Source organism: Glandiceps talaboti, chromosome 12 (assembly GCF_964340395.1).
Source record: "Glandiceps talaboti chromosome 12, keGlaTala1.1, whole genome shotgun sequence".
In the NCBI taxonomy this organism is placed as follows: Eukaryota; Metazoa; Hemichordata; class Enteropneusta; family Spengelidae; genus Glandiceps; species Glandiceps talaboti.
This window is the reverse complement of record NC_135560.1, coordinates 9402375-9417143: the sequence shown is the minus strand read 5'-3', so window position 1 is coordinate 9417143 and position 14769 is coordinate 9402375. Positions and strand designations below refer to the sequence as shown.

The window sequence follows — 14769 nt, the reverse complement described above, 5'->3', positions numbered from 1 at the left end:
GTCACTTTCAGGGTAGATAGTGAAAATATAAAAGTTTGACGGACACATATGATTCACTCTACTCTCTATACCTCAATACCCACCTATACCTAAAGCTACGCTTTCAGCTTTCGCTGACAGCGGAGCTAAAAAATGAAATCAGTTCTGTTTTTTTTTGGGTTTTTTGCATCCTAGTTTCACTTATTCTGAAGAATAGAAGGGTGGGTAGGGTGGGTAGACAGTGCTGAAGACGAATACTTTCACTGGGTTTGGATCTTACTAGCAAACGTAGCAACAGATGAGAATGTCGCAAATTTTAAATGTATTACCACATAAAAAATAGTGCATACTTCTAACATCATGGATTTGTGACTGAAACAAATAAACAATATATAATAAACAATAATTTAAATATTGCAAAATATTTACAGTTTTAAAAGTTGCACTAGCTGTAACTGGAGAATTTTTTTTTTTTTTATCTCACAAGCAGTGATATATTCACTGAAAATTGTTATAACTGCAGACTAATGTCTCCAGAAACTCCCCCACCAAATTTCAACCCACTCACCATGCAGTTTCAAGATATGCGTTTTTGACCAAAATTGAGATTTTTAGACCTAATTTTTGACCCCAGAGACACATTTTAGCCTTAATTTTCATATCACTGATGGGATCATCATGCCATGAACAAATCTTAATCTAAACTCCACTAAGAACATTTCCATCATACTTCAACCCAATCTGCTCAATAATTTTGGAATTATAGATTTTTGACCAAAAAAGACACATTTTAGCCATAATTTGCAAATCATCATGTCATGAACAATTCTTAACCTAAAAACCCCTAAGAACGTTCCAACCAAATTTCAGACCGATCTGTTGAGTAGCTTTGGAGTTTTTTGACCAAAAATCACATTTTTTTACCTACACCACACACCCCAGTGGTAAGATCATTTTGATTTGAACAAATTCCCAACTAAACACCCAAGGTAATACACCCATCAAATATCATGGCAATCGGTCCAGTAGTTTTTGACTTGAGGTTGTTTATACACATCCAGACAGACAGACAGACAGACAGACAGACAGACAGACAGACAGACAGACAGACAGACACTTTGCCATGCCTATAGCACTACTGAACCTTATCTATGTTGACATGGTGATTTTAGGGTGTGGACCCAATTTGATTGGATAAACAATATCAATACTATGTATTGTACCATACCATGCATACAGCTATACAAATATGTCCACTCACATGTAATTCAAATCCTGTTCACAGTGTACAACATTACAAGTATACTTATCAAAAACATTTTTTTTTTTAAATATTCCAGTTACAGCCAGTACAGCTTTAAAACATTCCGACATTTCCTCACCTCTTGACCACGTGTGCGCTAGTTTTAATCGATTCTTCACATCACTTTTCATTAATGTTGTGATTTCCTGCAGTTTTTTGATATCGTCATCTAGAAGAAAAAAAAGAGAAAAAAATTCAGAAGTTTAAAAGTGACAAGTTTTCATACTTAGATATTATTCCCCAATATTTTTCTTCGTTCAGCCAAGGAATTGGTTCAACTTGGCCCCAGCATAGTATAATAGTTTACTGTCTTCCTTTGGCTCTGTAAAGGATTACATGGCATGTGAGAAGTCATCTCTCATATTACATTGCTTGTGGGCACTGTAGACAAAAACACTATCAAGGTGTTTATGTCGTATATCGGTTTTTTAATACATTAAACGAGAGCACACTAGCCTACTTTCTCCCTTTATCAACATCTAGTTTTTTTGAAAGTTTGAGTTCCTAGAACTTTACTATATCATTTTCCCAAGTACGTTTTCACAAGACAGTGCTCACCAACTTGTAACAACTTTTAGAGTTACCAGTTTGAGACCAGGAACAGAGAACTTTAGGTCTTATGACTATTATGATATCATGTTTGCATAGAATAAAGTAGTTCGAGTTTGATTTTCTTTTTTTAACAAAAGTGTGCTCAGAAATGACAAGATGGCCTAGTATATTGTTACTTTGCTTAGGGATAACATTGTGCTCAGAAATGATGAGAAACAGTTTGTACTTTTGCGACTTTCTTCATGGAGGATGTTGATTTATGGGTTACTCTCACATTTTGATATACTCTGGGACTTTCACAGAACATTTATTAAGAGTGCCATGAAAAGAACAATTTTTAATTTCATTTACTGCCGATGACATCAATATAAGACGATAAAATAGCACTGTACAACAGACTACCGCCCTCTACATGTTTTGATTGGTGAGGCAGTCGTGTATGTGAAACGGTAGATTTAAAAAGCTTAGGTGGCAGACCGTATCTAAAAGATATTGATTTAAGAATGACATTATGTCAAATGCATATGTTCTTCTCACATTTGACAACAAATTTCCCGTAGTTCTCCTCAACAGTGATTTTAACAAAGATAAAGAGAAAGCTGGACTTACATTCACAGTAGTCTTTTTAAAACGGACAAAATTTATGCAGAACTATTATTAGACTTATAGGAGATTTCACCTTAGCTTGCAGATGCTATTAAACGATGTATCATGATCAGTGAGACTGATCACAAGGTTTCATGTTGAGATCAACGCAATAAAGATAACACACAAACATATATTACATTTGTTTGCTCTGTATTTTGCTTTGCTTTGTTTTTGTTATTGTTTAACAAAATACAGAGCAGAATACAGAGCAGACACTGTGTATGGGGTGTCTGTGTGTTATCTTTATCGTGTTTATCTCAACATGAAACCTTGTGATCAGGCTCACTGATCGTGATACATCGTTTAATAGCATCATAGAGTCATGATGGGTGAATGGTTAGCATGGCCGGCTTGGAATCCTCAGGTTGCAGGTTCGAGCCCTGTCACTGCCATTTGTTTCTGAATGGCTAAAGTCTTTGGGCAAGATTTGAACCCTGACTGTGCCTCAGTCAACCCAGCTGTGTAATTTGGGGATCTGGTAGGATAGAGGTTGCAATATGAATGCTTTAATCCTATACACTTTATAGAGGCTGCAATGGATTGTGTGCTCCTCAGGAGTTGAGGAAGTATCAAAGGGCTGTTGTGCTGCCATTGATCCATGCCAGGGGTAATAATTGCGAGCGCCTTGAGCTCTCAGGAGAAAAGGTGTATTATACAAATCTACATTATGATTATTTGCAAGCTGAGCAGAAATCTCCTGGAACAACAAATGAAGCTACAAAATTAGGTCAGGGAATATAAAAAAATTCTAACTTTTATCAGCTTTGAAGTAGTTTTTACAGTATTTGATATATTTTGATAAGTTGTAGGTCAAAATATATATTATATTTCTGAAATTTGGAAATTTGTATACTGGGAATTAAAATGGGTCAGATTTTAACATCAAGGACAGATAAAGTATACGGTGATGTCGTCATATTAGTAATGCAATCAAGGAAAGAGTCTACGTCAACAAAATATGTTAGACAAACCGTTGATGTATGCCATTAAAGGCACTAGTAGAACTGCAGAAAGACAAACTCTATCCATTCTGACAATTCGTGAAATTGGCAGACAGTAGTCAGAGAATTTGTTGTCACGACACAGGCTTGAAAAGCCTCTAGCTACATTTGTAAAACACCTTACTGTCTGGCAAAACTTTTACACGCCTACATAGTACAAGTAATATGAGAACATTTCAAGACTACAGTGTGGACTTCAACAAAGTACTCCAGAAAGGGGAAAAAAAAACATTTTTAGGCGAAGGAATTCACAACCTCAAATATAATGGAGAAAAAGATATGAGGTATATAAATTCTTAGTTTTTATGACGTGTACAGATCTATTCAGTGAGTCAGACTCAGAGAAGTCAGCGAGTTGAACTGACACAAAACCACATTTGTAGCACTGTACTTTCCCCTCCTAATATCATCCTGATTATGTCCCTCCTTCTACCTTAATAATAAAAATTATATCCAATAAGCCAAGTTGAACAAAATTATGTTTTTTCATACATTAATTGTTCTTCACATCTATGTTATGGACTCTACAAAACTTGAAATATGAGTCAAAACATTCAAAACCGTCATTATTTTTTCCTGATTTTTCATATCATATTATATCTTAATATTGTTCTTTTTCACCGAGAAATTAATACATAATAGCAACCTAAGGGTTTTGTCACTACTCATCTAGCGACTAATAGTGAAAACTGATAGGTTACTTATAAAGTCATATCTTCCAAAGCTGAGTGAAGACAACTATCGTTGAATAGTATCTAATTATCAGATAATCACATATTATCTACTTTTATTGACGTAAATGTAGAACTTCCAATGTCAAGAATACTTCATTATCATTATGAACACATTCTCGCAAACCAGAGATGATATTTTCTTTCGTGACACTGCAAATCATCTTGACCATCTTGGACAATGCCGTAAAGAGGCTGTGGTTTACGACGATGTATGAATGCTACATCAGTTCATGTCGCATCATTTCATTATTTCACATGGCTAATGTTATAAAATCAAATTTCAAATTCAAATAGCACCCCATTCCTTGATCAAATTTAATAGTAACTTGCAAGTCACATTACAGAAATAAAAAATAATTTAAGCAACAAAACTGAAGGAAACTGACACTATTACTGTAATATTATTACAGAATAATATTCAAAGCTCTGCTTAATAAAAATCAAATTAAAAATTCAAATGACTTCACATTCACTGATAAATATAGAATCTGTACGTCACGATACACAGTAATCAAATAATACGATAAAGTAGCAAAAATTGTAGGATATTGACAATATTATTACTATAATATTATTACATTATTATTATAAAATATTCAAATATCTGATTATAGTGTACCTAACATGAACAGTTTGGGTGTAATGACTGCAAGGACAAAACTGTAAACCAAAAACAGGATGTGTACTATATGTGATATACATACACGAAATATACTTTCATTGTCAACTTGTATTTCCTTTTATATCTCAAATTCCATTCACTTCCTGATTTTTTGTAACTCTCTCTGTTGTAAAAACATTAATGTATATAAAATATATTGTTAATCCAAGCAGCCCCAGTAGTTTGTGTATTCTTTCTTTCTCTACTACAAAAATGCTGTCGCTTAGACAAAAAAAAATAATTGTGTGTTTCCAATAAGATAGCCTCAGAAAATAGGGTATGTAGGTAAGGATTTTACTTCACTTTATCTTTTTCACTGCTTTTCTATTTGAAAACTATTGCTTTGACCCAAAAACAAAAAAAATGTCGGTCAGAATACCCTTTCTATGATAGTTTGATGTACAGACATCACTGGGGAAAGAAAACAGATGTACTTGAAGGCCAAGAATTTCTTATCTTTTTGTTTTAAATCTTTAAAAAAATACCTAGGGTTGGCGGTTTAAAACTAGCATCAGTCAGGTTATTGGAAACACATACTTTTTTTTCATTTTGCCTTAGAACTACAATGCTTCCCTTTGTCTGTAATGTCTTGCTGTGAGGTGATACAGAAAAAATCCAAATTTTTTCATAATTTTGTCCTAGAATACAAAATTTTGTCTTTTATTTATAAATAATAGTTTGCATATTGACTGCAATGGTGTAATTTGCACCTTTTGTTGCACTGAGTTTACAAATATTGATGAAGTCTCTACTAGCCACTTCACTGTTGTAACAAACAAGTTTTTAACACGTGGACTATAACAGTTGTTTGCATGGAAATTACAAATGCTACCTGTGAGGGCAGGCTTCAATTTTTTGATATTTTCATTTGTACCCCTTGCTGCACATTAATATATATACTTAAGTACACGCACTCTATTTATTGAAACATAACCATTACTTGCTATTGGCAGAATTTAAACTAGGTATTTAAGCAGATTACATAAACTACTTAGTGACATATCTTAATGTATTACCTTTATTATTACATCAACTGTGCTATAAACAACCCTACAAGGTGATTTTTAGTGCCACTGAAGGTATACATCAATATATAAAAATGAGATCGGTTTAAAGACTTTTTTTATATTAGTTAAAACCACCCAACTAAAAAGAAAGATCACAAAGTCAGTTTGTACCACTCTAAATGATCCACTATAAAATACTGCAATTACATGCTTCTTATATTCCAAACAAGTTTCCCCTAAATTGCATTGTGTAACTATGATTGGTCTCTCACAATGTGACGACATCCTAGAATAAACAAATGCTAGTATAGTGCCATAGTGGTCCAACCAGAAATCTACCTTTACCTATGAAATCAGTACTATACTGGTTCTGAGTTATCTTTCCCTGTTAAATCAGCAGTAAGCTGGTTCTGAGTAAAACGTCTTGTTAACGGACTAAGAATTAGATTTAAGACAGTTTTCAATAGCACAGATCTACACATGAGAAAATAAGGATTTTAATAACTGGTGAATGTAATCCTCACTGCAGATGGCAGAAGTTGGGATTCAATTCTGACATTGTCATGTTACAGTGTCCTATGAAAAGCTATGCAACAAACTTAAACCTCACACACCAGCAGTTTTAGAGTCCCAATGACAAAAGAATTAACAGGCCTAAATCATCAAATATTAGTGATCAGTTGACTATCTACTTATTTTACATCTCTTTGACTACACGTTTGGATGACAAACATCTCAAAACTGGAACTTTTCATAATTTCAAATGTCCCTCCTTACCTATGCAAACATACAACACCATACTGGATGTGTTGGCGAGTGCATATAAGGAGGAACATTTCAAATTACGAAAATTTCCAATTTTGTGACTTTTTGGTCATTCGAGTAGGTACCCACTGTAGTCACAGAAATGTCAAATGAGAGTAAATTATCAATTTGATTTAAAATAACTGACTGCTTGGCCTGTTAATTCTATGATATTAGGCAGTGCTGGGGTAGGTTCTGGTACTGATGTACAGCTTTTTGCAGCATGGAACTTGATAAATGGGACAATGTGAAAATCCAAACTTACTCCTTCTACAAACAGGACTACCATGAGCTGATCCTATAGTCAAAGAACTTAGAAATGATAAAGAGTAGATTTATCACTTGGTTTATAGCTGACACAAACAAGTTTTATAAAATACACTATATCAATTAGGATTTAAAATAACCAACTGTCATTTCAACATGTACTAAATCTAAAAAAAAAAAAACTGCTCAGCTGTGCTATACACATTTGAAGTAACATTGTCCTTTCTGAGTTTACAGGATGACTAGATTTGAATAATTAAATCATTGATGTAATAGATTACATTTCATCAATCAATTTCTGTATATGTGACTTACAAAAACGATACGATACCTACAATTCTATGTTCAGATATTCTAGTTGAGATCGTTGCAGTTCGTATATTGTGTTTACAAATTATTGCTGTGCTCATTTGAATAATTGAATCATGTGATGTAATAGATTCCATTTCACCAATCAATTTCTGTATATGACTTACAAAAACGATACTCACCTACAATTCTATGTTCAGATATTCTAGTTGAGATCGTTGCAGTTCCTATATTGTGTTTACGAATCATTGCTGTGCTCGTTTGAACCCTGTCTGTTTCTTGTTTGTGTACTCCACCATCTTCAGAATATCTGCAGAAAGTAGAAAGATGTTAAAATCGATCATGTGCACCACTAGGTAAAGGCTTGGCATCAATTCTGCCTGATCGATATTCAGTGAGTGTCTTGTCACAAATGGAACATTTAATCTATTCAGCTGACTTTCTGATTAACACACCACGAAAAGCTTTCAGGCAGTTCGTGTGTACTTGGTAAAACTGCCAAGAGCCTTACCACTTTCTTATAATCATCTGCAAATGTAGCAATCTGATGACTTGTTCTGCTTTCCAGGAATTTACCTGGTGTGTTGATTAAAACATGAGGAAATTTGTGAAACAATCTCTTGATGTACTTTGTACAGCCCAGCTGCCACAGGAGGCTTTATACTTTCTAACAACAGAGAAGTTAAAAGGTCTGGTTTTATCTTGGGCTTTAATCATTTCCTTAGGCTTAGGGGACCAGAAAAGTAATTTTCACTATAACCCTGTATCATGTGACCTCTCTAAAATTGTGTTTTCAGAATGGCCAAATCTGATGCATTATGGGAAATAAACTACTTAATGTATATCAATGGATAAAATCTCTCCCTCTCTTTTGGTAGGAATACACATTTTTTATGAATACACATGACTTGCAGGAGACTAAAAATCTCTGTATGCATGTAAGTTTGCTGCACATAAAACCAGAGTGTCTGGTGAAGCATAACTAACGCACAGCTTCTTGTGGCACACCAACAAGTCAGTGTTCCCTTCCCTCAGTGTTTTCATCAATTTGACCAACAACAACAAATCTCTATTTGGTTTTGTCTGCACATTGGATTTTAATTGATACTTTTCATTATTGTGTTTTCCTTGCAATAATAATTCAGATTTCATGTTATTCAACCAAACATGACATAGCCAGAGACTTGGCTATCTGACTTGACATACTTACTGGCTTGACAGTATAGCCCTGAGACTTGGCTATCTGACTTGACATACTGGTTTGACAGTATAGCCCAGAGACTTGGCTATCTGACTTGACATACTGGCTTGACAGTATAGCCCAGACACTTGGCTATCTGACTCTACACACTGACTTGACAGTATAGCCCAGAGACTTGGCTATCTGACTTGACATACTGGCTTGACAATATAGCCCAAAGACTTGGTTATCTGACCTGACGTACTGGCTTGACAGTATAGCCCACAGACTTGGCTATCTGACTTGACATACTGGCTTGACAGTATAGCCCACAGACTTGGCTATCTGACTTGACATACTGGCTTGACAATATAGCCCAGAGACTTGGCCATCGGACTTGACATACTGGTTTGACAATATAGCCCAGAGACTTGGCCATCGGACTTGACATACTGGTTTGACAATATAGCCCAGAGACTTGGCCATCGGACTTGACATACTGGTTTGACAATATAGCCCAGAGACTTGGCCATCGGACTTGACATACTGACTTGACAGTATAGCCCAGAGACTTGGCTATCTGACTTGACATACTGGTTTGACAGTATAGCCCAGAGACTTGGCTATCTGACTTGATATACTGGATTGACAATATAGCCCACAGACTTGGCTATCGGACTTGACATACTGGTTTGACAATATAGCCCAGAGACTTGGCTATCTGACTTGATATACTGGTTTGACAATATAGCCCAGAGACTTGGCCATCGGACTTGACATACTGGCTTGATAGTATAGCCCAGAGACTTGGCTATCTGACTTGACATACTGGTTTGATAGTATAGCCCAGAGACTTGCCTATCTGACTTGACATACTGGCTTGATAGTATAGCCCAGAGACTTGGCTATCTGACTTGACATACTGGCTTGATAGTATAGCCCAGAGACTTGGCTATCTGACTTGACATACTGGTTTGATAGTATAGCCCAGAGACTTGGCCATCGGACTTGACATACTGGCTTGACAGTATAGCCCACAGACTTGGCTATCGGACTTGACATACTGGTTTGATAGTATAGCCCAGAGACTGGCGTGACAGAAAAAAAATGTTCTGTTGAATGATATTTTCAAGTTTCTGAGCTAAACAAGATAATTCACAGGTCAACTTTTAAAGCTAGCTTGTCAGCGAGAAAAGTTGAATTGAATTAGGAGACCAGCAAAATAATGATAATGCAATTTAATCATGCCAGAAGGGAATAAAATGACCGGGTATTATTACATAATAAACAGACAGACTATATTGATCACTGACTAAACAATAAATCATACATATTAAACATAATAGACTTAATAAAAATTCCATATTTTATCTCAACGTTATTAAACTCACATATACAATAATTAAATTATAACCCTAACTACGTCAAATATGTTATTCTTATCATTTTGTGATTTCATTTTTTTTGGTTTATGGCTAGTTCAACAGAAATATACAATTCAAGGTTTAATATGATGACTTGAAACAAGGAAAAGGCTTAAAAAAACTAACACGCCTGCAAATCTGTTTCATGTGTAGGACTGGATTAAATTACACTTTATCAGAATTCCCATGTGTCTAGTAAAGTAGGCAGAGGCCAGTATTTTACAGTTTTCCTTCATTATTCAGTCTCACATGACCAACCACTGATGTTCTACTACCTAATTGTACATGATTATTACTCTAAGAAAATTAACGGAAAACAAATTAATGTTCAGGAATGCGATAATACAATTTTCTCAATCACATAAATTGGTTAAGGTCTTCCATCAATACTAAAATTGCAACGTGGCTTTTTTTTTTTTTAGTGAATGTCAGCATGACCTTGTGTGTGTGTTTAGAAATAATGAAGCAAATTTGACAAGACAGTTAGCCCAGAGACTAGGCTATCTGACTTGAAAATATTGTTTTGTGTGTTCATACTATCAAGCCAGTATGTTGAGATAGATAGCTGTCAAAGTCTCCTGGCTAATATACCACTGACAAACAGTAATATCTTGTGATGTGTACACAAATTTGGGACTCTCCTATACCTTACTATTCTATGTCATACACCACTGCTTAGAAGCAAAGAAAAATAGTACTATTCAATCATAGACCAGCTATGATTAAATCAATCTCCAACAATTAAATTGTCAATATGGATGGTGGTTACGGGTAATATATAACTGTGGTTGCCATGACAACAAATCATCCATCTTTATTATTATCAATATCAGAGATATATCTCTGAGGATATCAAGTGACCTTCATATACATGGCAAGTCAATATATGCAAATTACATAATATGCAAATTCACAATATGCAAATTGTGCATATGTAATTTATATTTTATGTACACAAAGGCTAACCCATTCCAAATGTAAACAAAATAGAAGTAACATAACAAATTGTTGCAAGTAAGGTCATTTACAGTCTGGTAAATATATACATGCATAAAATTAACATTTTTTTTAAATTTATTACTAAACATCAAGACTTCAGAGTTAAAAATTTCTTACAATTACTCATATTTTTTTGTTTTTACTATATAACAGTATCTCTGAACAGTTGTCCCTCTCTGTAGTATTAATCACCCAGACACATGGCTATTTAGCTTCACAATGTCAGAATGGCAAGAAAATTGTGTCAGATAGCTTTTTTTAAAAATAGCGCGATACACGGTAACAGCAATGTCTGTTGTAATTCTTGGTACCTGCAATAGCATTTTACCTCATGCTAGATGGTCAAAATAGAACAAGATGGTTGACTTATTCTCACGTGCACCTATATTGATATGTGTGAAGCAGAAGTTATGATGTCGGCCAAGAAATCGACTGTTCATTATTTTTATGATGCACCAAGGCAGTAATATTCTATTTTAGATACCAAGAATTGAATGTCTTTCCTATTTTTCAGAATAATTTCAATTTTTTAAATTCAAAGCTAGGTTTGTGCACGGATTAATTTCTATCTTAGTTTACATTTCACTGCAACATTCCTATTCGAAAAAAAAAAGTAAAAATAATTCAACTTACATTTCATACCAAGCAATTACATGCAACATACAGCAATTCTGCCATCTCATCGAAAAATATTCCGAAAATGACAATTGCTATGAATCGTTGTAGTACATGTATACGTATTCCCCCACGAGGTCTGGACCCCCTAGGTGGGTCAAGTAGGAGCTATGGACCCCCTAGGTGGTTCAAGTGGGGCCAAGAGGTGAAGAAGTTAAAACAACTTTATCATTGAATGTTTGCTTTACTATAACAAACATCGTTATTTATTTGATACTTTCTGTCAGCAGCTCTCAATTATTAAAACCTAATCTTGGCTCAATTACACGATAGTGCTGATACAATACCGATTTATTCCATGCTTGTATTAACAGCCAAATCAAATCCATCATCAGTACATATTAACATTACTCAGACATTTGAGTGCATTAGTAGAGACGTTACAAAGCTAACACAGTAAAACAAAATCACTCACAGCTACAGCATACTACACATTTTTTTCAGAGTCACTTTTTCAGCTCTAATCAAAATTCCAGCGTAGACATTTCAGTCTCTCAAAATTCATCTAAGTTGAGAAGCTGTTTTATTTTTAAAACCAAACAAGTTTTACAATCAATGCCCTTAATTTATTATGTTTTTTTGTTTTTTTAAAGACTGCAAAATCTCTGAAATACTGATACATGTACCTCACAGCAGTTGCTGTACTAGCTCCAAATAGAACATTTTTTGAAACTGCATTGTTAGATGTAATGACTTTCTTGTGATATTTTATATAACAAACCTCCAAATGAATTCATTACACCAAGTGTCACTGTAACGAACACTTCATTACGCCAAATCTTACGGCTCCCAATGAGTTTACTTTAAAGAGGTCAGACCAAGTGTCACCGGAACGAACACTTCATTACAGCAAATCTTTACGGCTCCCAATGAGTTTGCTTTACAGAGGTTGTTCCATAGTCACAATAACGAACACTTCATTAGGACAAGTCTCCCAATGAGTTCATTACAAAGAGGTCACACTATTTGTCACATAGCAAACACTTCATAATAACAAATGTCTATGGTTTCTCCTAATGAGTTTGTAATACAGAGGTTACAGAGTACCAGGACAAAATTTCAATACTTACTCTTGAAAGGTTTCCATCAAAGTATCTAATCCTCTCTCCCTTGCAAGATCCATAGGTAAATCACTGTTTTTATTGGGCAAACACAGAGCTACATCACCTCCAGGTTTGTTAAGTAACAAGCTGGCGAAATGTGTGAGTCCTTCTCTTGTTGCGAAGTGTAGTAATGTTTCTCTTGGTGGTGGATCTGAAGATAAAGATGAAGAATACTGAATACAATGAAGTGTTTTCCTCCTAGAAATACAGTAACTGAGATAAAAAAAAAGAGTTTCTCAGAGTCCAGGTTGACTGAGACAGTCGAGAGGTCCTTACAGCATCTATATATAGGCTAGGATAATAGACAGTGTCTTGAGAATAAAAAATTGACAGAGTAATCCTCACAGCAGAATATATCTGTTCACTAGGCAGAGAGGTCCATTCACCATCTACACACGCACTGTAGAGTTTCTCATACCACTGTTGTAGTAAAAGATACTCTGAAATCCTCACTAGGAATGCTTTTCTGGATATGCCGGATTACAAATAATACACTGGACTATAGAATATCTACACACAGATTAACAGATTAGTCAAACTACAGATACTCCAAAATTAAGCCATGTTAATCCATTTTTACAAAAATGTTGGGACTAAGAAAATGTCTTATTGAGTAATGAAGGAGAAAACAGTCCATGCATTTCCAATATTCCACGTTTTGTAAGACATCTAATCTGCAATGAGGTAAATTGATTCGGTGCTTCATCCAATTGACGTGAGTATAACCGATAATTTGAGTGAATAAATTATTCAAATACTGACAAACCAGGCTAACACAATGGCAAGCTTCCATTGCATGTACTGTTTCGTGACTTTGTCATTCCAGAATAAATAAGATGTCCGGATTCTCACATCGTGTTTTTTTAATCTATTCTATCTATTCTAGTAACCATAGCAACAATAGTGTCTGTAGCAGGGAGAGGCAGTTTTCACATTCGATTCAACATTCTGTTGAATTTTATGTGTTTTCTGTAAAATGACAATGACAGTTAAATCATGAAACACTTTCATCCTCTTTCTGACCACCACAAACGAAAACAATCTGGAGAAATTGACAACCAGTCCATCAAAAGTGATCGAAACTGTGTTTTAATAATACACATAAAATTGTCCAAAATACACACGAGAATTGTTTTATTTTCTCATACATTGATGTATCTACTATTTGAAAATGGAGAAGTCGACAAGAGAAATAATATCACAAGATAATGGTGAACACTAACACCTTTCACAAAACATTAAGCTGTTACGTGAATCCTAGTATTGAATGTGAATGAGACTGAGGTGTGATTATGCCATAGAATAAACATAAAGTACAATCAAATTTTGTGCCCAGCAGGTAATTTGTCAAAAAGAAATGTCATTTCCTCTCTTTTTCGTGTTCTTCTAAGAATAACTCAAGATTACTTTTTAACAAAAAACGAGAATTCTCAGAATGCTAACATCATATTTCTTCACTATATCATAGATAATAACAGAGTACAAATTCTTAGTATTTGCGGTTAACATTTTACCCCATGCTAGAGGGTCAAAAATAGAGCAAGAAGGTTGACTTATTCTTATGCACACCTATAGTAATGCATGTGAAGCGCATGGAACGAATAGTCGTTATTTTCATGACAAACCTAGGTGGTAGAATACTGAGAATTGTCTGTTTTGAAAATTCCCATTTCTCATTTTGTTACTCAAACAATGTTTAGATCTTATACTCGATGTGAATACAGTGCGGTCACTTTAGCATTTGGTCAGTCATGAGATTTCACTGAAAGGGATAACTTGAAAAAAGAATATTTCAGAGATGCGATTTCTGATATGTTGAGAAGTCAAAGTAACCCTTTTAAATGATTCAAGTCTTCACACAATCACAGTGTGATCAGAGGAGCCAGGAAGACTACAGTACAAGGCATAATTCTTTCGTTCATGATCAACTTTTTGCCAAATCTCTGATATACAACCATTTTTGACACCTAGATTGTAATCGTAATCTGAGGTGAACCTTTAAGCTATGCAAATGAAAGCCTCCTAGGTTTCCATCATACATGTATATCTAACCACATCCAGTGTTTTTTGTCACTATGTCTGAGAACTCTGGTAAAATGGCCTTGGAGCTATGATAGATTTTA

The 14769-nt window shown here is 34.8% G+C and overlaps 1 protein-coding gene across 5 annotated transcripts in view; it reads right to left on the bottom strand.

Annotated features, from left to right (window-relative positions):
• LOC144443220 (rho guanine nucleotide exchange factor 28-like) overlaps positions 1 to 14769 on the bottom strand; it is a 162639-nt gene that overhangs the window by 69604 nt on the left and 78266 nt on the right. For all 5 annotated transcript variants that reach the window (XM_078132631.1, XM_078132629.1, XM_078132630.1 and 2 more), the window contains exons 5-7: positions 12614 to 12797; positions 7448 to 7575; positions 1362 to 1451 (exon numbers count right to left, since the gene is read on the bottom strand). In XM_078132631.1, coding sequence (XP_077988757.1) covers positions 1362 to 1451; positions 7448 to 7575; positions 12614 to 12797 — 402 coding nt within the window. The remainder of the gene's footprint in view (positions 1 to 1361; positions 1452 to 7447; positions 7576 to 12613; positions 12798 to 14769) is intronic.